Genomic DNA, 25,442 nt, shown 5'->3' with positions numbered 1-25,442 from the left:
TACTTATAAGTTACCACCACCCAACACACAATACATAAAAATGACAATGTTGTCATACAATTTAAAAGAATGCCCAGACTCAGATGTAAAAGGCAGACAAATATGGCAGATCTAGTTCCTCAGACATCGGGATTCTCTCCAGAGCCATTAAGCTCATTACATTTTAGGAAAAATAAATTTTTATGAATTCAAACTAAGAATGTTGCCTGAAGTACCTTCTTTCCTTGTTGGGACTCTTCCCATGATATTTTTCCTATATCATATTTGGTATCTAACAAATCGTAATTTCATTCTGCTAAAAAAAATAGGCTGTTTTTCAGAGTGTTATAAGGAAATAATGCTGTACACAGGATCCATTGGGCATAATAAAATACCAAAGCACACCTACAGCACATATCTCAGACTCTTTAATTGGGTGGAGAAAGCTCTGCAATACCTCCTCCAGGGGACAAGAAAAAGCTGTGGCCTTAGTAGCTGTGAGCTCTCGATTTACCATCAGAATTCAAAGATTACATAGAGTCATGTTAAGAGGACCAATGGCTCTTGCAAACATCAGATTGGACTTAAACTTCAAGTTATCCAAACTCTGAACTGCAATGAGACAAGGCGGACTCTACTTAGGTATTTCTCACTTTTAAACCCTTTCGTTTTACGGTTGCTCATGTCTGTTGTGTTATATCTTTTCTTTAAATAGTTTTTATATTGTTTTTTTTTTATTATTATTAAATAACATTTAAAAATTGTTACACTGAATCTCTGAATGAAATAAGAACGTTGCCTCTTTGAAGAAGCTAGAAATGTGAAATTTGTTACAATCCTGTTTGGGTGTGACAGCGTGCCATACAGACATATTTAAAGGTCAGAAATTCAACAGCGGATGCTGTAAATGGTGCATGTAACTACGGTGTGATTACACGTCATTACAGAGGATGGGCAGATCTGTTTTAAATTAAAATGGACTAGTCTGGAGTTAGGATGGTCATCAAAGACCTAACTCTCTTTCCTCTTAAATTCTCTCTTGTGTCTCTAGAACAGGAAGTAAAAGAAACTCTACACAGAAGGCTTACAGGCGCTTTACTTAAGCACTCCTCGCCTCCTTACATGCCACATTTGGCATGTCATTTTTTTGGGGGTGGGGGGGAGTGGGTACCTTCTTTTTAGTGGGACTTACTGTCCCACTTCCTTCCTCCTCTTATCGGACACCTAGGTGTCTCCTCCTCTCGCCCTAGGTGGCCCATGCCTGCCAGCTATCTTCTGGGACATGTCACATGTCCCAGAAGATTTCCTGGCCAATAGCAGAGAGCAGCGCAACTCGCACATGCGCAGTGCACACCCGGCCGTGAGGCTGTAAGCTGTCACGGCCTGGTGCCCACAGTTGCTATGATGGCATCGCAGAGAGGAGGGGGAGAGGAGTGAGGCTCCGGGCACCCACATCAATGGACAGTGGGACAGGCGAGTGTCTGTTTATTAAAAGTCAACACCTATGCTTTTTGTAGCTGCTGACATTTAATAAACTAAAAAACGGGTGGAACTCCGCTTTAAAAAAAAAAAAAAAAAAAAACATTCCCGACTTAAATGTTGGCTTTTTCCAAACAGAAGAACTCTTGTCAAATTTTTGAAACATGTGAAGCATGGTATTATATATATATATATATATATATATATATATATATATATATATATATATATATGGGACTCTATAGGACTCTGTAGACACAGAGTTCTGGGGGCCACAGTCACAGAGAGCCAAAAGGACCCACAGATGAAATACTCAACAAACAAAACTAGACACAGATCTGTTCTTACCGCTGAGGAACCACTCCTCGGGCCCCTGGTTCTGGTCAGTTTCCCCAACATCTCAAATCCTAATGTGGTCACCTTTCCCATAGGCTTTATCACCTTTTCGGTTACCAGCTGGCAATCCACATAGAGTCGAATGTTTGTTTTAGAAACTACCACTTGCAACTGGATAAAGAAAAAATAAAATTGCACACATGAATATATTCAGCAGACAAATGTAGTTAAAACTTTCTGGGGGGGGGGGGGGGGGGGGTCAGGCTCAAAGACCAGTACCTATAGCAGTAGAGAGGCACCCACCAACCAGCAGGATAAATACATGAGCAGATCATCCTGGCAGATGGCACGGGCTCATCTGAGGTGCGGGGTCTAAGCACTAACCAGTGGAATACCCCACCAGGTGGTGAGCAAGCCAGGTTCCCATGGCAGATATAGTAGGTAAGGATCAAGCAGGAGCGTAGTCAGTAAACGAGCCAAAAGTCAGTAACATGTCATTGCAAATTGGGATCAAGCAGCAGAGTAGTCGAGGAACAGGCCAAAAGTTGATAAGTTGTAGCAAAGATAATGATGGAAAAGCAAGAGAGACAAGAGCGAGATATTGGCTGGAGAGAGCACAACAATATGGCAAATAGGAAGCGTAAAAGGATGGCTAAAATAGGAAGTTCATGGGAGGGTACAAGGTTCAAGAGAAACAAGGTTCAAGGCAGGATCATTCAAGGAATTGTCCAGGGAGCTGTACAGCATCCCAAGCGGCTCAGAATTAAGAGATACTACTAGACACAACAAAGGTTTCAGATTCAGACCAGGGTCCTGACACTTTAAACTGGGAGGTGGGGGGGTTAAGATGTTAAGCACCTTGTGGAAGCTGCCATAGAAAATCTTCTTTGCTTCTTCTTCATCGAAGGTCACCTCCTGCAAGTTTCCTTCGTAGTCAGGGTTGAAATAAGTCAAAGACTGCTGATTGGCTATGATGGAGAGAGAGAGAAAAGATTGAGATTGTGAGATTATATGTTATGGAAAAATATAACTTAGGTTAGGGAAAAGATGATTTTTCTTCTGAGGATATGGGGTAGGCAATGGGAATATTTAACACTAATCAAGATCCTGACTCCTAAAGAATCCAATGTGACTGACTTTCACCCAGGTGCTCTGAGATAGTTAAGTTTACTACATGAAATAATTCTAAGTCAAGCCTGAGGGATCGCAGATATGGAACCAGTACTTAAAAACAGGACACAAGATCCAATCTACTGTAATTAAAGACCAATGAGTCTGAGATAAGCACACAGATCTGTTCATAAGATTACAATATTAAGACTAGGAGAAAAATAAATAGGATAGACGCATGCCTTTTTCTAATCCTTTTATCAAATGAAAACCTCCATGAAGAATCATCGCTTAATTAAACAGCTACCTAGCATAAACCCATCATATTTTTAAAGGCATTACAATACTGGTGAACCTTACATTTTGTACCCATGCTTCTAACTGCTTAGTTCATAAAAAGAAATTCAAATTTTGCATTCTTAATTCTTTCTGGTGCAACTGTAGGCTATTCCGTTTGGGTGAACACCAATTTTTTGGTGCCCCCTCTCTGTGGAGAACCATTGAAGCTAAGGCATTTGGCTTCACTAAGGACTTAACTTCCATTGAATAAGGATCCTTAGCCAGCGCCTCACCCCTTCTAAGCCCCTGTACACACGGTCGGAGATTTCCACAACCAAATCTGTCGGATTTTGCCCGTCGGATTTTGTCCGTCGGATCTTGTCCGAAACTGTTGCATACACACGGTCGGACAAAGTTGGCGAAAAATCTGATCTTTCAGAACGGGATGACGTAATTTCGTTACGATGGGACTACATTCAGGCTAGTAGCCAATAGCTTTGATGTAGGAATTTGATCTGAGCATGCGTGGCACCTGGTCCGATCAAAATTCTCTACACATGATCGGAGTATGTCCGATCGGCCCAGTTGGTCGGGAAATATTTCCAACATGTTAGAAAATTGGGTCCGACGGATATTCAGATGGAATCAGTCCGATGCATACCACACACAGTCGGATTATCCGACGACACGGTCCGATAGAACACATTCCGACGGATTCTCCGACCGTGTGTACAAGGGCTAAGATGTTGATCATGGCCATGTATTCGTGTCACAGTCAGAGGTCAGGCTTGGAGGCCAGTAGCAACAGCAGTAGAGCGGCTTCCACCGACTTGCTGGATAAGTGCAGTAGCAAGTCACCCAAGCAGATGACAGGGGCTCACCCGAGGTGCAGAGTCTAAGCACTACCACCCCCATCAAATCATTCTCTGCAGTTATTACCTTTTGTACCACCACCCCCTCCCTTTAAAATGTAAGCTCTACGAGCCGGGCCCTCCTTTACCTTTTGTATTGTACTGTAATTGTGTTGTCTCCCCTATACATTGTAAAGCGCTACGTAAACTGTTGGCGCTATATAAATCGTGAATAATAATAATAATAAGCAGCACTACCCGGGGTGCTCCCGATTATGGAGATGGGTTTTGCTGCGTGTTAGTACCAGGTCGTGGTCCTCAGGATCACCCCACCAGGAGGTGAGCAAGCTGGGGTCCAGTAGCAAACATAGCAGGTAGGGATCAAGCAGAAGCGTAGTCCGTAAACAAGCTAAATGTCGGTAACTAGTGGTCACAGGTTGGAATCAAGTAGAAGTGTAGTTGAGGAACAAGCCAAAAAAGATGGCAATGAGTGTTAGCCAAGATACGGACAGCATCAGGAGTGACAAGAGCAAGATATTGGCTGGAGAGGGCACAATAATCTGGCAAACAGGAAGTGCAAAGGTTTGGCTAAAATAGGAAGTTCATGGGAGGAGCAAAGGGTTCAAGGTTCAAGGCAAGATTTAAGGAATCAAGGCAAGGAATCATCTAGGGAACTGTCCAGCATCCCAGGTGGCTCAGCAAAAAGAGACATCGCAAGACACAGCAGAGTTCGCAGGTTCAGACCTGGGTCCTGGCAATCGTAATGACACCTCCCTTGGAATTTTTTTATCCTAATTGGGTATACAGCAATAGTAAATTACTCAATACAGGCATCAGGAAGCAGACCTCCCCAGCCTGCATCTGAGGATTTCTGTAAAATCTGACTTCAGTGGATTATGTTTGCACAATGGTAGTATTTCCTGGGTAGCAAATACATGTCACTGATTAACTCCACCTGTTGCCTAGAAGTTAATCTTCTCCCCGACCAACAAAGTTGCTGAGACACACCCACCTGCCAAGAGTTTTGCCTCCATAATCTCCTGCTATCCACCTTACCCTTTGTCAAACCTTTGTTTTCTCTACCACATAGGAACCTAATGATCACACAGATCCCCAACGTAGCAGAAGATAGCTACATGTTACAATTACTCCTCATGCTCTAGGCAGCTCCGGACATATTTTCCAAGTATATTAAAACGTGTAAAATTACATCCAGGACATGAAATCATTACAGCGGTGGAAACGTTGACAAGGAGAGGTTTAAAATAGCAAAAATTAAAGTTCTGCCTCTAGGCTACCTATTGAATAATGACCTAGAATATTGTTATTGATAAGGCTCTTGGGGGACGTAGTCACCTGCGCTGTTCATACTGACCGCAGACCTGCCTGGTCCTTGGATGACCCTTGTGAGTTAAAGACAAGTCAGCATTTTCTGTTATTAAGATCTCTGGATTTATTCCTCTGTAAGATTCCATTGTTTTGTCAGAAGACATAATTAGAATTCTGATTTATTATCTGCAGAGGTGAATTAAAGTGTATCTAAACCCAAGAACAAAACTCTAATACATAACAGCTTAAAGTGGTGGCTGTTTAGTTTTATTTTATTTATTTTTTAGGTTTTCTTGCCTTTATTTTCTTCTGGTGATCCTTCCAGAGGGGCGGGGACAAGGGGTGGGCAGGAGGGAAAGCTGCCCTGGGCGCAGAGAAGCAAGGGGGCAAATAATAGACTCAGAGTGGACTCCCCACCCCCTTTCAACGGCATGCATTGAAAGCGGGGGAGGGGGTGCAATTCTGGATCCTTGCCTTGGAAGCTGGACGACCCTGTCCTGGTACTGCCTACCAGCAACACACATCCTATCCTAGGGTGACAATGCTCACTAACTGCACTGTATCTAGAGAGGAGCAGAGGTGAGGACAAGGCTACAAAATGCCTCCCCCCCTCTCTTTTTCACCATAACAGAGAAGAAAGGAGGAAGAAGAATCTCCTACATTCAATAAACGGTCCATAATGTCTTCCCAAGGCTTACACACCCCTTGTCCAAACATGAACACATGTAGAAACTTACGGTCCAGGATTATCCCAACAATTGGCTGGAAATCTTCATCCGTCAGTTGCCATAAGGCGAAAGGTTCCCGAGCGGCATTGGCAGGAATGCGAAGGAGAAAGCTGAGCCCGTGTTCCTGGGGGAGCCCATGAGGATGGGCTTCTCTGAAAGAAGAAAAAGAAAATGGGGCAGTCAAGGTAATATAAAAAAAATGGACCTGAACGGCAGGGAGATCAGAATACACGCACTGCAGAATGGTTTAGAGCAGGGGCCTCCAAACTTTCTAAACAAAGGGCCAGTTTACTGTCCTTCAAACTTTAGGAGGACCAGACTGTGGCCAGTGGGAGCAGAAAATATCGTGGCATCTGTGAGGATAAAACATTCCCCATGATCGGTATCAACGGGATGATTAGTGCCCCATCATTGGTATCAATGGGATTTATAGTGCCCCATCATTGGTATCAATGGGAGAAATAGTGCCCCATCATTGGTATCAATGGGAGGAATAGTGCCCCATCATTGGTAACGGTGGTACCAATAGTGCCCCATCATTAGTATCAATGGGGGAATAGTACATCATCATTGGTATCAATGGGAGGAATAGTGCGTCTTCATTGGTATCAATGGGAGGAATAGTGCGTCATCATTGGTATCAATGGGAGGAATAGTGCCCCACCATTGGTATCAGTGGTAGTAATAGTGCACCATCATTGGTATCAATGGTGGGAATAGTGTGTCATCGTTGGTAGCAGTGGTAGTAATAGTGCCCTATTGTTGATGTCAGTGGGAGGAATAGTGCCCTCTCATTGGTATCAATGGGAGGAATAGTGTGCCATCATTGGAGTCAGTGGTGGGGGGGGGGGGGGAAAGTGGCCCAACATTGGTATCAATGTGAGGAATAGTGCCCATCATTGGTATCAGTGGGGGAAATGGTGCCCATCATTGGTATCAGTAGGGGGAATAGTGCCCATCAATGGTATCAGTGGGAGGAATAGTGCCCATCATTGGTATCAGTGGGAGGAATAGTGCCTATCATTGGTATCAGTAGGGGGAATAGTGCCCATCATTGGTATCAGTAGGGGGAATAGTGCCCATCATTGGTATCAGTGGGGGGAATGGTGCCCATCATTGGTATCAGTGGGGGGAATAGTGCCCATCATTGGTATCAGTGAGAGGAATAGTGCATCATCATTGGTATCAGTGGGGGGAAAAGTGGCCATCATTGGTTTCAGTCGGGGGAATAGTGCGTCATTATTGGTATCAATGTGGGGGGAATAGTGCCCCATCGTTGGTTGTTAACAGTGGAGAGAATAATGACCCAAGGGTCGGATAATAGCAATAAAAGGGCTGCATCTGGCCCCCGAGCCACAGTTTGGAGACCACTGATTTGTCCCCTCCCTCTCTTCCAGCAGGTTTCAGATCATCTGGCTTAGTTGGATACAGAGTGGCTTTCAAGCATGCCTTGAACAGCAGGGAGATCAGAATACATACACTGCAGAATGGCTCAGAGAAGGAAACTGCCCCCGTCCCTCTTGTCTAGCAGGGTTCAGACCATCTGGCTTAGCTAGACACAGCGTATGTTTTTGTTTTTTTTCAGACAGCCATCTACACATGCATGTGAGAATGTAAATCACATTTTTTTTTTTTTACATGTTATCTCTTTAGTCCTGTACCCCCCACATATTGTGATTGGTGACGATTTCTGCTTGAAAATGCCTTACAATACCTTTTCCTCTTAATTAATAGACTGCTTCCTGTTCTCACACAGCAGTGCCCTGTACTGGCAGAGCCAAGTAACAGCCACACCCTACAATACAAGAGGGGTGTGTCAAACCAGCAGTGGGCGTGCCTGACCAGCTCTTATAGAGTGCACTGAGCAGCGTGGACAATCTCTAGTGCTCATTGGATTGCATAGCCGGTTTTGCCCTCCCAATGGTTGTGACAATAAAGAGGTGACACTGGTAAAACAAAGGCTGTTAGAACAATAGGAATCTTTTTCTGTGACTTTTTTTTTTTGTAAACAAATGAAAACTTATGTGACTCTAATGATATACTTAGTATATTTTGCAAACTTCTCCCATAGTTTCCGATAGGAACTGCAGCTCCTGTCACATGATTCTGTGCAGTGGTCGCACTGCAGGAACCGCAAAATTGGAGGAGACAAAGAAATTGCTAAATATACAGATTAGGCTAATGGGGCATCAAAGGAGAAAATATAAAACCATATAAATAAAAAATGTATTAAAAAAAAACCCGTCATGTCTGATTGGAGTGCAAGTTTAATAATGTAAATTTAATTCCACCTAGCACAGACATGAATTCCCCCCCCCCCCCCCCCCACATGTATATGGCTCTTAATGTTGGGCCGGAAGTGATACACGGGGTATCTACATTAAAGCCAAATGCCGGCGGTCCCGTTAGCGGTGAGCGGTTGGACGCATTAGTAGTCGGCGGCATAAAATGCTCCTACTAATGGAGGGAAGGACGCGGGATTATCCGCATAGCAGGCGGCTCGGAAAGGGAGATCGCAATCTTCAAGACGATTTTAGCAATAACCACGCCAAGCTAATTTAGGAGATCTGTAGGTTCACATAGCGGGAATAAACATATCAAATGACGATACTAAAGCTGCGGAGAGATGATACGAGCTGCGAGGGACAGCGCCTTCCCCAAACATATTATCGGTTATCATTACTTAGGTGACTTCTAAAGAGAATCTCCTGTGGAGCATTTTGCAGTATTTTACTTTGTATATTTAAAAATGCTGAAAAAAAAAAAGTGAAATTCATAAATATGAAACAGTACACTTTAATATTTCATATAAACCACTTGCAGTCAGCAGGTGGAGCTCCAGGCAAGGTCTGTCCTTGTGAAGTCTCTTTGGCAATAAAAATTGACTATTAAAGGCAGGTATGTCCTAAAGGGAACTTACTGTGTTTTTTTTACAATGATTTTTTACAGTCAGGAATAACAAAATACATTTTTTATGATTTGAGAAATTAAATATTCATATTCTGAGTTCGGTTTTACATCAATAACCTCATGTTTCACTTTGTATTTTATCTGATGCAATAATGAAAGAAGCCCATTCTTTATATGACTCCAGCCATCCCTTAGGTGGCTCAGTAGGGGAGTTTCAATGAGACAAAGGGAGCTGTAAAGCAAGCTGTGTGCATTGGTGTAACTCTTTCAAACTGTTTGCTTTTTTAGGGCACGTTTACACATGAGGGTAGAGGGCGGTAAAACCCTGTGATTGAGCAGCGCTTTACTACAAAAGAGCATCTTCCAAAAACCCAAATTCCAGCATGGCTTCCCTTCCTCTGCACACCTACGGGGGTAAATATGTATTATATACAGTTTCAATGCCTTGAAAAAATATTCATACCTCTTGAAATTTTCCACATTTTGTCATGTTATAACCAAAAACGTAAACGTATTTTATTGGGATTTTATGTGATAGATCAATACAAAGTGGCACATAATTGTGAAGTGGAAGGAAAATTATAAATGTTTTTCAACGTTTTTTACAAATAAATGTGTGAAAAGAGTGGGGGGCATTTCTATAGCGCCCCCCTGAGTCAATACTTTGTAGAACCCCCTTTCTCTGCAATTACAGCTGCAAGTCTTTTTTGGGGATGTCTCTACCAGCTTTTCACATCTAGAGAGGGACATTTTTGTCCATTCTTCTTCGCAAAATATATCAAGCTCCATCAGATTGGATGGAGAGCGTCTAAACAGCAATTTTCAAGTCTTGTCACAGATTCTCATTTGGATTTAGGTCTGGACTTTGAATATGCTTTGATCTAAACCATTTCATTGTAGCTCTGGCTGTATGTTTTGGGTCGTTGTCCTCCTGGAAGGTGAACATCTGCCCCAGTCTCAAGTCTTCTGCAGACTCTAACAGGTTTTCTTCTTAGATTGCCCTGTATTTGGCTCCATCCATCTTCCCATCAACTCTGACAAGCTTCCCTGCCCTTGATGAACAAAGCATCCCCACAACATATTGCTGCCACCACCATGTTTCACAGTTGGGATGGTGTGTTCAGGGTGATGTGCAGTGTTAGTTTTCTGCCATACATAGCGTTTTGCTTTTGGGCCAAAAAGTTCAACTTTGGTCTCATCTGACCAAAGCACCTTCTTCCACATGTTTGCTGTGTCCTCCACATCGCTTCTCACAAACTGCAAACAGGACTTCTTATGACTTTCTTTCAACAATGTCTTTCTTCTTGCAATTCTTCCATAAAGGTCAGATTTGTGGAGAGCATGACTAATAGTTGTCCTGTGGACAGATTCTCCCACCTGAGCTGTGGATCTCTGCAGCTCCTCCAGAGTTACCATGGACCTCTTGGCTCTTCTCTGATTAATGCTCTCCTTGCCCGGCCGCTCAGTTTAGGTGGGCGGCCATGTCTTGGTAGGTTTGCAGTTGTGCCATACTCTTTCCATTTTCGGATGATGGATTGAACAGAGCTCCGTGAGATGTTCAAAGCTTGGGATATTTATTTATAACCTAACCCTGTTTTATACTTCTCCACAACTTTATCCCTGACCTGTCTGGTGTGTTTCTTGGCCTTTATGATGCTGTTTGTTCACTAAGGTTCTCTAACAAACCTCTGAGGGCTTTACAGAACAGCTATATTTATGTTGAGATTAAATTACACACAGGTGGAGTCTATTTACTAATTGGGGGACTTCTGCAGACAATTGGCTCCACTAGATTTTAGTTAGGGGGTATCAGAGTAAAGTGGGGCTGAATACAAATGCACACCCCACTTTTCACATATTTATTTGTAAAAAATTTGGAAAACCATTTATTATTTCCCTTCCACTTCACAATTATGTGCCACTCTGTGTTAGGCGATCACATAAAATCCAAATAAAATACATTTATGTTTTGGTTATAACATGAAATATGTGGAAAATTTCGAGGGGTGTGAATACTTTTTCAACGCACTGTAGGTCTCTATATATTTGGACACAATTTTTGATTTTTTTTTCAGGTATTTACCAAAACATATTCATGCTATATAATGAACATGGGCTGAAAGTGCACACTCTCAGGTTTAATTTGAGGGTATGTACATCCAAATGGAGGAGGGGTTTAGGAATTACAGCTCTTAAGAATAGCCACCCTCCCTTTTTCAAGGGGCCAAAAGTAATTGGACAATTGAATCAAAAGCCGTTTCATGGCCAGGTGTGGACCACTCCATTATTTCTTCATCAATTAAGCAGGTAAAAGGTCTGGAAGTGTGATATTTGCATATGGAATCTATTGCTGTGAACCTACATACAATGGCCTGTTTGACTTGCATGGGCAGCTTTTTTGGACCCATGATGTAAGGCTTCAAATCCATCAGAGAGATAGCAGCAACATTAGGAGTGGCCAAAACGACAGGTTTAGTGCATTCTGAGGAAAGGAGAACACACTGGTGAGCTCAGTAACATAAAAAGGCCTGGATGTCCATGTAAGACACCAGTGGTGGATGATCGCAGGATCCTCTCTATGGTAAAGAAAAACCCATTCACAACAACCAAAAAAGGTGAAGGACATGCTCCAGGAGGTGGTTGTATCATTGTAAAAGTCTACAATCAAGAGAAGACTTCACAAGAGCAAATACAGAGGGTTCACCACATGGTGCAAACCTTTCATAAGCCTGAAGAATAGAAATGTTAGATTAGACTTTGCCAAAAAAACATCTAAATAAGCCAGACCAGTTCTGGAAAAGCATTCTTTGGACGGATGAAACTAAGATGAATCTGTACCAGTATGACTGGAAGAAAGAAGTGTGGAGAAGGCTTGAAACAGCTCATGATCCAAATCACACAACGTCATCAGTAAAATATGGTGGAGTTTTCAGCGTGATGGCATGGGCATGCATGGCTTCCAATGGCACTGGGTCATTGGTGTTTATTGATGATGTGACAGAAGACAGAAGCAGCCGAATGAATTCTGCGGTGTTTAGAGATATACGGTCAGCCCAGATTCAGTCAAATGCAGCAAAGTTGATTGGACTGCGCTTCACAGTACAGATGGACTATGACCCAAAACACACTGCAAAAGCAACTCAGGAGGTTTTGAAGGAAAAGAAGTGGAATATTCTGCAATGGCCAAGTCAATCACCTGATCTCAACTCAATTGAGCATTTCACTTGCTGAAGGCAAAACTAAAGGCAGAAAGACCCACAAACAAAGAGCAACTGAAGACAGCTGCAGATGGCAAAGCATCAGAAAGGAGGATATGCAGTCTTTGGTAATGTCCATGGGTTCCAGACTTCAGACAGTCTTTGCCAGTAAAGGATTCTCAACAAAATATTAAAAATGAACATTTTATTTATGATTATATTCATTTGTCCAGTTACATTTGAGCACCTGAAAATGGGGGAACTATGTATAAAAAAGGTTGCAGTTCCTAAAATTTGTACTTGATATTTAGGTTCAACCCCTTGAATTAAAGCTGAAAGTCTGCACTTCAAATTCATTTGGATTGTTTAGTTTTAATTTTACTCCGGTGGCATACAGAGCCAAAAGTATGAAAATTGTGCCTGTGTTCAAATATATATGGACCTAACTGTATATATACAGCGCCATCTAGTGTCTGTAAAAGGGGAATCATGGCTCCTTCACAATGGAACAGAAATAAGAAGAATTGAAGCACCGTATCGTGGTTCAATAGCCACATTCAATTCTAATCCAGTAAGGGTCAAAGGGACATTAAAAGTCTACAACGCATTTCGAGGATCCAAAATACCTTCATTAGGGCAACCAGTTTGGCAACCAGTCAACATTGATAGTTTTCTATTGTAAGCCCTGATGAAGGGGGTATTTGTGGACACCTGAAACACGTTCGTACAGTAGCTCCTTTTCTATTCCAGTAAGGGTGAAAGAAACAATAAAAGGAGAATTTAACATTTACCTCCTTCATTAGGGCTTTGCAATAGGAAACAATGTATCAGGACTGAACAATGACTGGACCAGGACTAGTGATAATCTTCACAGATATAATCAGAAAACAGTTTGGCAGCCAGTCAACATTTATAGTTTCCTATTGCAAGCCCTGATGAAGGGGGGATTTTTGGACCCCTGAATCGTGTTAGTTATTCCTATTATTATTCTTTTCGCCCTTAGTGGAATAAACAGAATTTACTAATGCGTTTCAGGTATCCAAAAATACCCCCCTTCATCAGGGCTTACAATAGGAAACTATAAATGTTGACTGGCTGCCAGCCCGGTTGCCAATGAGATCTGTGAAGGCTATTTATTGCTAGTCCTGGTCCAGTTATTGTTCAGTCCTGATTCATTGTTTCCTATCGCAAGTCTTGATGAAGGGGGTGTTTTTGGCCACCTAAAATGCATTAGAAACTCCTTTTTTTTATTCTAGGAAGGGTGAAAGTAACAATAAAAAAAGAGTAACTAACACATTTCAGGGGTCCAAAATACCCCCTTCATCAGGGTTTGCAATTGGAAACAATATATCAGGACTGAACAATGACTGGATAAGGACTAGTGGTAATCTTCACAGATCTCATGCGCAACTGGTTTGGCAGCCAGTCAACATTTATAGTTTCCTATTGCAAACCCTGGTGAAGGGGGTATTTGTGGACACCTGAAACGCGTTAGTTACTCCGTTCATTATTCCAGTAAGGGTGAAAGGAGCAATAAAAAGGAGTATTCAATGCATTTCAGGGGTCCAAAAACACCCTCTTTCCTTCATCAGGGCTTGCAATAGGAAAATATAAATGTTGACTGGTTGCCAAACCAGTTGTGGATGAGATCTGTGAAGATCATCACTAGTCCTGGTCCAGTCATTGTTCAGTCCTGATATATTGTTTCCATTTGCAAGCCTACTCACAATGGAACATCATTAAGAATAACTGAAGCATCGCAGTCACACATCTGTTCAATAGTCACATTCAATTATATTCCAGTAGGGGTAAAAGGGACAATAACATTTCCAATGCGTTTTGGTGGTCCAAAAATGCCTCCTTCATTAGGGCCTGCAATAGGAAACAATGCATCAGGATAATCTTCACAGATCTCCTCAGCAACGGGTTCAGCAACCAATCAGCATTTATAGTTTTCTATTGCAAGCCTCAACGAGGGAGGTGTTTTGGACACCTGAAACGTGTTAGCCTTAGGCTCCTTTTTCCAGTAAGGGTGAAAGAATAATAAAAAGGAGTAGCTAATGCAGCATGGGAAAGACACATACAGGGAGAGATATATATAAAGTTGCTGCACACCCCGGATAATATAATATGGGAAGATTCACCCCAGAGGGTTTTTTAGCAGTGAGATAAATGAATAATAGGCAATTCAAAGGAAACCGTTCTTTATTAAAAAATGATTGACGTACAAAATGTATCCATGAAGGTTAAAATATGAGCTCAGAAAGGGACATGTCCAAAAGGTGCAAATATTGCAAACACAGAAATGTACATAACATTAAATAGCAAACATGTCTGATGTATGACAACACCGGACGCGTTTCGACCCGTTTCATTAGGGTCTTCTTCAGAGGAGGAATAGCCAATGCGTTTTTAGGGGTCCAAAATTACCCAAAACTACCCCCTTCATCAGGGCTTTGCAATAGGAGACAATCTATCAGGACTGAGTCATGACTGCCTGCCAAAACTGGTTGTTGATGAGATCTATGAAGATTGTCACAATGGATAAAACACTATTCAAGGCCCAGCCGTTATCTAGTCCTGATATATTATTTCCTATTGTAAGCCCCAATGAAGGGGGTATGTTTAGACCCCCAAAATCTGTTGGCCTTTTTGTTCCTTGGCCCTTTCTTTGCTTTAATTCTGCTTTTTGCTGTTCCATTGTCAATGGTTCATGCTTTACCTTTTCCAGGCACTAGATGGCGCTGTTTATCTAGTGAATTTGTCATCAGCAGAGCAATAGGGAGGAGACCTTGCAGCAGAGATGCTGAGGGTGCCAAAGCGGACTTCCCGGCCAACCATAGAAGGGCACCCTAGGCTGATAACGTAACTTGGAAGATCCAATACATTACCTAGAAAGGGAAATTTCCCTTTAAAGAGAACCTGTGCAGAGTTAGAGCCAATATGGCGGGTTCCCTTTAAGACAGCAGAACTTTCCAACCACTACACCAGCATTCCCAAATTTAAAAGAAGCCAAAGGTCAGCGAAGGAGACAAAGATCTCAGGGATTTGCACACCAAGAGGCAACGGGTTTAGCAGATTTGCTGTAAAAGGGATTAATGTTATCTGGTCTTCGGAGGATAAAAGTAAAAGATTAAGTATGGAGACGGCGCGGGACATGAAAAGACGCATCCCCCCTCCCCCCTCCCCGTAACACGTACAGACCGCGATTCCAATTAACTTTACTTGTTATAGAAGATGGGTCTGGGTCAGGACACCGAGATGAGGCGATTCTATTCATCGGGGGAGGGAAAGCCGCTAATGAGGAAAGACGCGGCCTGGAAAAGGCGAGAGAACAGCGGAGGGAACGCAGAACATTTTAAAAAATATTCAACACTTAAAACATTTTTTTTTTTTTTTGGCTTTTTTCATTGTCAAGTTTAAAGTGGCTGTAAACCCACTCTCATCCTTTTCTAAACTACTGCAATATTGGTTATCTAGAAGGATATACATGCCTCCTGCATGTGTACTTACCTGTCAAATGTCTCCCCTCTGTCTCCTATGAGACCCGAAAAACTGCAGGTTTTGTGGGCGGGTCTGTTTTCCAGGGCTCGGTGGGTGAAGTGGTGATGTCAGTAGACTCCCCGCCCACCTCTACACTCCCCTTGTCAACATGCATTTTCTCCTGTGTATTTCTTACACTGAACTTCTGCTATGATCTCTAACATCCAGTCAAAACCCAGAAAAGTCCTCACATGACTTCAGCATGCCAAATCATGCTGAGGTGTGGAACAGCCAATCCTTGCAGAGCAGCAGAAGAAAGGAGTGGGAGGGAATTAAAAAAATAACGCATGTCTCTTAGGCTAGTGCACGAGATATGTAAATCACCTGTCACTCACAGCAAGGGGGAGGATTTGACAAAGTTTTTCTGTTTGTCAAGATTTATCTCACTGAACAATAAAAGAGGATTGCTCAGAGCTGGATTAACTCTTTGTGGCAAGACTGGGCTCAAATGATAGGAAATCGTATACTCTACATTATAACATCAAAAAGAAATTCAGGTTTTCCACTTTAAGGGAGACTCGTCTTTGGTTACAGCAAAGAAAGGTTAGGAGGCATCAGGTTTTTCATTGAAAATTTTTATTGTATTGAATTGTTATATCCGATTTTATTGAATGGTTATATTGTATTGAATGGTTATATCAGATTTTATTAAACAGTTATATCAGATTGTGTTGAATGGTTATATCCGATTTTATTGAACAGTTATATTCGATTTTATTGAATGGTTATATCAGATGTTATTAAATGGTTATATTATATTTTATTAAATGGTTATATTATATTTTATTGAATGGTTATATCAGATTTTATTAAACAGTTATATTGTATTGAATGGTTATATTATATTTTATTGAATGGTTATATTATATTTTAGTGAATGGTTATATTGTATTGAATGGTTATATCAGATTTTATTGCATGGTTATATTGTATTGAATGGTTATATCCGATTTTTTTGAATGGTTATATTGTATTGAATGGGTATATCAGATTTTATTGAATGGTTATATTGTATTGAAGGTTATATTAGATTTTATCGAACAGTTATATTCGATCTTATTGAATGGTTATATTGTATTGAATGGTTATATCAGATTTTATTAAACAGTTATATCAGATTTTATTGAATGGTTATATTGTATTGAATAATTACATCAAATTTTATTGAATGGTTATATTGTATTGAATGGTTATATCAGATTTTATTGAATGGTTATATTGAATTGAAGATTATATTAGATTTGATTGAATAGTTATATTGTATTGAATGGTTATATTAGATTTTATTGAATGGTTATATCAGATTTTATTAAACAGTTATATTGTATTGAATGGGTATATCAGATTTTATTGAATGGTTATATTGTATTGAATGGTTACATCAGATTTTATTGAATGGTTATATTGTATTGAATGGTTATATTGTATTGAATGGTTATATCAGATTTTATTGAATGGTTATATTGTATTGAATGGTTATATCAGATTTTATGAAACAGTTATATCAGATTTTATTGAATGGTTATATTGTATTGAAGGGTTATATTAGATTTTATTGAATGGTTATAATAAATTTTATTGAATGGTTATATCAGATTTTATTAAACAGTTATATTGTATTGAATGGATATATCAGCTTTTATTGAACAGTTATATCAGATTTTATTGAATGGTGTTATTGTATTGAATGGGTATATTATATTTTATTGAACAGTAATGTCAGATTTTATTGAACAGTTATATTGTATTAAACGGTTATATCAGATTTTATTGAATAGTTATATTAGATTGTATGGAATAGTTGTATTGTATTGAATGGTTATATTGTATTAAATGGTTATATCAGATTTTTTTTTGAACAGTTATATCAGACTTAATTGAATGGTTATATTGTAATGAGCGGTTATTTCAGATTTTATTTAACTGTTATATCAGATTTAATACTTTATAAAGCATGCCGGCAAAGCTCGCCACCCAATTTACAGTCCGATTGTACAATATCCTTTAGATCTACCAATAGCTATGCCGAGCAAAGCCCTGCCCTGATTAGATAGGAATTGATTGGAGAGGTCGGTCCTCATATTACATCGTTTTGGCAAATCTAAAGGCAAAGCTTGTACCATTATATTGTGATGTAGACGTGTCCCCCTCATGTCCTGTCTGGGTGACAATGAGGAGATATCCAAAAACTGGATGAAAGGTTTGATGGATCTGCTGATTTCCATGGAGGTCTTGGTGGAAATAGCTGGAGATAGAATTTGCAGGTAAAAAAAGAATAACAAAAAAAAAAAAAAAGAACCCTGAACTTGCTCATTTTATAATGTCAGTATATATGTTGCCATAGCAACAAGAGACACAATTTATAGAACTGTTCAACAGTTGCCAAGGTGCAGTCACTCCACGCCACCTTCCAATTTTCTTTCTCTTTAAAAGTTGACGTAAAATCTTTCTTGGCAACAACAAACTTTTCCGTTTGATTACAAAGTTATTTTAGGTCCAGTGACATCACTGGGTCTCTGTGCTTCCCTATGCAATGCAGGCAGATTGTGGCTGGAGAGTGGGGCCGGGCAGGTTGCTGTACATCACAGCACCCCCTTCCAAGGAGCCATTCAGTCCTAATGAAAGCAGTGGCCTGGCTCCTTATGGAGAAGTTATGTGAAAATCAAAAGGACTTGATGGGCAAGTGTCAGTCTGCAGGAGTGGTCATTCTTAGACCCCATACACACTGTTAGATTTTCTGCTGATTTTTGTCTTCAGATTCACCAAAACCATATAATATGGAGGTCAAACCTTAAAGCCCCGTACACACTATCAGATTTTCTGCAGATTTTTTCCTTCAGATTTATGAGGTCAAACCTTAGGCGTTTCAATGTGTATGCAATCAGGCAGGCCCTTGCACTACATGGTTTTGGTAAATCTGAAGGAAAAAATCAGCAGAAAATCTGACAGCGTGTATGGGGTCTTAGACAGGCTGTAGTTGCACGACATGGTAATGAAAAAAAGTGTAGACCAGGGACAGTCAGACTGGGAAGGAAAGCGCTAGATGATGATGGATGTCCTCCAGACAAAAAATAAATGAGGGCTGCAGCGTCTTATGCACATTGTGAGCCATGAATTTTCCTACCTGGTCCATACAGTCAGCTGGGCGTTCTCTGCCATGGAATAGATCCGGGATCGGCCTAGGACAAAGGCGTCTAGAGAGACCCCGCTGACGGAGGAGTACAGCTTGTCATACAGTCCGAAGACCACCATCATGTCGTAGCCTAAGAGAGGAGACAGGAAATCAGCAGGGAGGACCATCTACAGGGGAAAACATGTTTAGAAAAGTCCACCGCTCCATGATCTAGGAGGACATATGCGGCCTACAGTCATGGCCGAAATTGTTGACACCCCAACATTTTTCCAGAAAATCAAGTATTTCTCACAGAAAAGTATTGCAGTAACATGTTTTCCTATACACACGTTTATTCACTTTGTGTGTATTGGAACAAAACAAAAAAAAAAGGAGGAAAAAAAAAAAAGCAAATTGGACATAATGTCACACAAAACTCCAAAATGGGCTGGTCAAAATTCTTGGCACCCTTAACTTAATATTTGGTTGCACACCCTTTGGAAAAAAATAACTGAAATCAGTCGCTTCCTATAACCATCAATAAGCTTCTTACACCTCTCACCCAGGATTTTGGACCACTCTTCCTTTGCAAACTGCTCCAGGTCTCTCTTATTGGAAGGGCGCCTTTTCCAAACAGCAATTTTGAGGTTTCTCCACAGGTGTTCAATGGGATTTAGATCTGGACTCATTGCTGGCCACTTTAGAACTCTCCAGCGCTTTGGTGCCATCCATTTCTGGGTGCTTTTTGACGTATGTTTGGGGTCATTGTCCTGCTGGAAGACCCAAGATCTCGGATGCAAACCCAGCTTTCTGACACTGGGCTCTACAGTGCGACCCAAAATCCTTTGGTAATCCTCAGATTTTATGATGCCTTGCACACATTCAAGGCACCCAGTGCCAGAGGCAGCAAAACAACCCCAAAACATCATTGAACCTCCACCATATATCATTGTAGGTACTTTTCCGTTTTCCGTAAACAGTAGAATGATGTGCTTTACCAAAAAGCTCCATCTTGTCTCATGTCTCATCTGTCCACGAGACGTTTTCCCAGAAGGATTTTGGCTTACTCAAGTCAGGCATGGACTGGCCATCGGGACTACCAGGAGTTTCCCGGTGGGCCAAATGGCTCAGTGGGCCAGTCAGGTACAGTCCTGGAGCCGTTCCTCTCTGACAGTGAGTTATCGCAATTTCACTTCTGTCAGGAGGAGCTGCTTCAGTCACTTGCTGGAGAGAGTATTAGGCGTTGGCGTTATGCTCCCTCCAGCCTGCAGGGGGAGATAGACAGCCGGCAGACTTTCCTTCCTCTCTCCCCTTATCACTTGTTATCACATGACTGGAGAGCTGCCTTCAAAACTGTGAGTACAAGTGGGAGGGGGAGGAGGGGGAAGACACTGATGTGAATGGGGGCTTCTGATGGGGACACTCTGATGTGAATGGGGGCTTCTGATGGGGACACTGTGATGTGAAGGGGGTTTCTGATGGAGACCCTCTGATGTGAAGGGGGCTTCTGATGGGGACACTCTGATGTGAAGGGGGCTTCTGATGGGGACACTCTGATGTGAAGGGGGCTTCTGATGGGGACACTCTGATGTGAAGGGGGCTTCTGATGGGGACACTCTGATGTGAAGGGGGCTTCTGATGGGGACACTCTGATGTGAAGGGGGCTTCTGATGGGGACACTCTGATGTGAAGGGGGCTTCTGATGGGGACTCTGATGTGAAGGGGGCTGCTGGTGGGACACACCGATGTAAGGAGAACGCTGTTGGGGACACTCAAAATTAAAGTGGGCCGAAGGGGGCTTCAGATGAGGACTTGATGTGAAGGGGCTGCTGATGGGAACACTGATGTGAAGGAGGCTTCTGATGGGGACACTCTGATGTGAAGAGGGCTTCCGATGGGGACACTCTGATGTGAAGAGGGCTTCCGATGGGGACACTCTGATGTGAAGAGGGCTTCCAATGGGGACACTCTGATGTGAAGAGGGCTTCCGATGGGGACACTCTGATGTGAAGAGGGCTTCCGATGGGGACACTCTGATGTGAAGAGGGCTTCCGATGGGGACACTCTGATGTGAAGAGGGCTTCCGATGGGGACACTCTGATGTGAAGAGGGCTTCCGATGGGGACACTCTGATGTGAAGAGGGCTTCCGATGGGGACACTCTGATGTGAAGAGGGCTTCCGATGGGGACACACTGATGTAAGGACGCTGTTGGGAACACTCAAAATTAAAGTGGGCAGGTCATGATGAAGTCCAGGGTCAGGATGAAGTCCAGCCCTTACTCAAGTACATTTTGGAAAACTGTAGTCTTGCTTTTTTAGGTCTCTGTGTCAGCAGTGGGGTCCTCCTGGGTCTCCTGCCATAGCGTTTCATTTAATTTAAATGTCGACAGATAGTTGGCGCTGACACTGATGCTCCCTGAGCCTGCAGGACAGCTTGAATTTCTTTGGAACTTGTTTGGGGCTGCTTATCCACCATCCAGACTATCCTGTGTTGCAACCTTTCATCAATTTTTCTCTTCCGTCCACGCCCAGAGAGATTAGCTACAGTGCAATGAGTTGCAATCTTCTTGATAATGTTGCGCACTGTGGACAAAGGCAAATCTACATCTCAGGAGATGAACGTGTAACCTTGAGATTGTTGATATTTTTTCCACAATTTTGGTTCTCAAGTCCTCAGACAGTTCTCTTCTCCTTCTCTTTCTGTTGTCCCATGCTTAGTGTGACACACACAGACACACAATGCAAAGACTAAGGCCGCGTACACACGCGGGGACTGTTCGCCCAACTTTGTCCGCTGAACAGTGTTTCGGCGGACAGTCCGCTCGTGTGTGGGCTTTCAGCGGACAGTTTCAGCGAACAGTCCGCTGAACAAGGTTTTTCGGAAATTCCGAAAAACTGTCCGCTGAAACTTTGTTTCAGCGAACAGTCCCCGCGTGTGTAGGCTTGTTCGTCAAACTAAGTTCCGCGCATGCTCAGAAAGGATTTACACGCCGAAAGTTATAATGCAGTGTATAGGACGTCGTATTTTCCGTCCCGTCGTACGAGCCGTTCACGTCATCGCGCACGGTTTCAGCAAACTGTTCGTTCGTCATGTGTGGCCATGTCCGTCCATGCTAATTTTGAGCGGACTGTTTGCCGAAACTGTTTGACGGACAAAGTTGGGCGAACAGTCCCCGCGTGTGTACGCGGCCTTAGTGAACTTCTCTCCTTTTTTATCTGCTTTCAGGTGTGATTTTTATATTGCCCACACAATGTTACTTGCCCCAGGTGAGTTTAAAGGAGCATCACACGCTTGAAACAATCTTATTTATCCACAATTTTGAAAGGGTGCCAAGAATTTTGACCAGCCCATTTCTGGAGTTTTGTATGATGTTATGTCCAATTTGCTTTTTTTACTCCCTTTTTTGTCTTGTTCCAATACACACAAAGGGAATAAACATGTGTATAGCAAAACATGTGTTACTGCAATACTTTTCTGTAAGAAATACTTTATTTTCTGGAAAAATTTCTGGGGTGCCAACAATTTCGGGCCTAGAATGTATGCACTGGATGTCCCAGGGTCTAGAGCCTACTCCCGCCCTCTTCTACTCACTACTGGCCCATCGCTGTGATGGACACCCCTGTAGGCTAATAGTGAGGCACAGAAAGCTAGAAGGGCAGGGCCAGACACACACACACACAGTCACAGCAGGAGCTGGCTAGAATTAGCATAAGTAGATTGGAAACCCAATCACCATAATATCCTCTATGGCAAAGGCAAGTCTATGGGTCTGGCTCTGCCAGAAATGCCAATTACCTGGCTGATTTTTCAAATTTCTGAATTTTCAGATTTTCGAACTATGAATTTCCGAAAATTTCAAATTTTTGAGTTGGAATTTTTGGATATCGAATTTCAGAAAAATTTTGAATTTCCAAAAAATTTCGAATTTACGAATATTCAGGAAAAAAAAAAATCGGAAATTCGGATACTTCCGAATTAACGAATTTATCAAAATTCGTTAAATAAATGAATTCGGAACAAAATGAATTGCACATGTCCAGTTGAAAACTAGAAAATATTTTAGAAGTATTAAAGAATTTATGAGATTTTTAAGGTGTAGATGCTAGTAAATAGGTCCAAGGAGTTACATTTTAAAAGAAAAACATTTTAACAAAACAATAATCAAAAGACAACAAAATCAGTATACAGGTAATCAAATAAATATACATCCATATTCAGATCAGAAATATCCCTACTGTGATTTTGTTGTCTTTTATTTTTAGCTTTGTTAAAATGCTCTATATTGATACTACTGTGTATGTATATATATATATATATATATATATATATATATATATATATATATATATATATATATATATATATATATATATATATATATAATTTATTATTATATTATATATTTACTTTTTTTTTTTTTCTGTTTAATTCGGCATTCGTTATTTCGGATAATTCTTAACTTTGGATAAATTCAGATTCTTTACCTTCACTAACAGCCAAATTTGAAAGGAAATTCCAATACCAATAACTGAATAGTTAGTTATTATTAGTTAGTTATTATTTGGATTTTTTGGATTTTCTTTCATTTTGAATCTTTGAAATTTTCTGATTTTTCAAATTCCCAATTTCCCAATTTTCGAATTCTCTCATTCACGAATTTACAAATTTTTAGAATTTATGAATTTTCGAATTTACGAATTTTCGAAGTTGGAAAAAAACAAACAAATGAAACGAAAACGAACAAATTTTTCGGCAGTGCACATGTCTATTTTCAACCTTTTAATGTAATTTCAAAAGTAAATTTTTATTTCATTAAAATGATCCCTGGCGATCCTGCCATGAAGGTCCTTGTGTGGGCACTTCCTGTCAGAGGATGACAATGCTCTGTCCCGTCTCCCTCTCCTACTTCTGTTTCGACACACATTGTTATCACCCATCAGACCCCTTCGAGTCTGGTATGGACTGAAAGGTAATCCCACGGTAGAATAAAAAAAATAAATGTCGTGGAGCCCCCCTCCCCAAAATCCATACCAGACCCTTATCCGAGCATGCAGGTCACGGGAACGAGCGAGTGCCGTCCGCCCCAAAGCACCCCCCCCCCCCCCATGTTGAAGGCATGTAGGCTGGTATGGCTCCCTTTTCTGACCTGCCAGGCTGCACACTCGGATAAGGGCCTGGTATGGATTTGGGGGGGGGGAAACCCCACACTGTTTTTTTCCCAATTTTCTTTCTGCCGGAAATTTTTATTTTTTTACATTCAGCTGTCATTGGGGAATCCCGCTGACAACTGATGATTCATCGGTTGTTAAGGACACAGCGGCCGGTTTCCCGGCCTGCTCTTTAGCAACCAGCAACTGTGTTAAAGGGAACCAAAAAAAAATGCATGTAAAAAAATGGCCAGCTCTGTCATCCCCCTTGTACAGCTGGGGAAGTAGAATTTTCTCCTCTGACCGGCAATGTCATCTCTCCTATCCCTGTCTTCCTCGCCAGTTGCCTTTAATGAATCTTCAGTCACACTGATAAAGCCGTTGCGGTTTTATCTCGGCGTCCCGACGTCGTCCGTCTTCAGAAGTGTTGGCGGCGATGATCTCCATCTACAGAGGAGAAGACAATGGCCATTGTTCCCCTTAATGACGGCGCTCAGACGCACGATAGGGGGATCTCTCCTACAAAGGGCGCTCTCCGCGTCTCTCTCTCAGGGACTCATCCGGCCCTCATTAGTAGTGTCTTTCATCCGACATCGGGGTAATTATAACACTCCGCCATCTGAAACGATTACCATCTCCGCGCATAATTGGCAGCTGACCCCAATTTAACAAGGCGGCCTCCCAATTTGGCGATGGGCTTTTTTTCTTTTTTTTAATTGGGGGTCATCTACCAGACGGAAAGTCTGCACAGCAAAGGATGTCTTCTAGGAATACACAAACATAAGTGAGGAGTTTGTCATAAGATCTATAGGAAATTGGGGAACAGTTTATGGCCATACATCATACAATCTGATTGTACACTCTTGATTAGACTTACCAAACCTACACTGATCAGCCATAATTATATGACCATCTGCCTAATATTGAGTAGGTCCACCTTTTGTTGCCCTGACCCATTAAGGCATGGACTCCACTAGACCTCTGAAGGTATGCTGTGATATCTGGCACCAGGCCGTCAGTAGCAAATCCTGTAATTTGTGAGGCAGGGCCTCCACGGATCAGCACATCCCACAGATACTCGATTGAATCGAGATATGGAGAATTTGGAGGCCAGGTCAACACCTCAAACTCATTCTTGCAGTGTGACAGGGTGCATTATCCTGCTGAAAAAGGTCTCCGCTATCAGAGAATACCGCTTCCATAAAGGGGTGGACTTGGTCACCAACAATGTTTCGGTAGGTGGTACCTGCCAAGTCACATCCACATGAATGGCAGGAGCCATGGATACGGGTTCAGAATACTCCAAAACATCTCCTTCAAGCCCTCGCACCAGCGGAGACTCAAACAGCAATCATAGCACAGAGGCTGCCTCCCAGGGACAGCAGCCCCAGGACAAGAACCATGTTGAAAAAGCTTCCCAAACATTTATCATCTCTCCTC

General features: G+C 41.8%; 1 protein-coding gene across 3 annotated transcripts in view; it reads right to left on the bottom strand.

Annotated features, from left to right (window-relative positions):
• Window positions 1-25,442, bottom strand: part of COL20A1 (collagen type XX alpha 1 chain) — a 153,037-nt gene that overhangs the window by 43,841 nt on the left and 83,754 nt on the right. For all 3 annotated transcript variants that reach the window (XM_077460337.1, XM_077460338.1, XM_077460339.1), the window contains 4 exons: window positions 18,866-19,004; window positions 6,101-6,243; window positions 2,653-2,762; window positions 1,807-1,965 (listed from right to left, as the gene is read on the bottom strand). In XM_077460337.1, coding sequence (XP_077316463.1) covers window positions 1,807-1,965; window positions 2,653-2,762; window positions 6,101-6,243; window positions 18,866-19,004 — 551 coding nt within the window. The remainder of the gene's footprint in view (window positions 1-1,806; window positions 1,966-2,652; window positions 2,763-6,100; window positions 6,244-18,865; window positions 19,005-25,442) is intronic.

This window comes from Lithobates pipiens, unplaced genomic scaffold (assembly GCF_037356315.1).
Source record: "Lithobates pipiens isolate NorthernLeopardFrog02 unplaced genomic scaffold, aLitPip1_a1.2 Scaffold_28, whole genome shotgun sequence".
NCBI lineage: Eukaryota > Metazoa > Chordata > Amphibia > Anura > Ranidae > Lithobates > Lithobates pipiens.
This window is presented reverse-complemented; position numbering and strand designations above follow the sequence as displayed.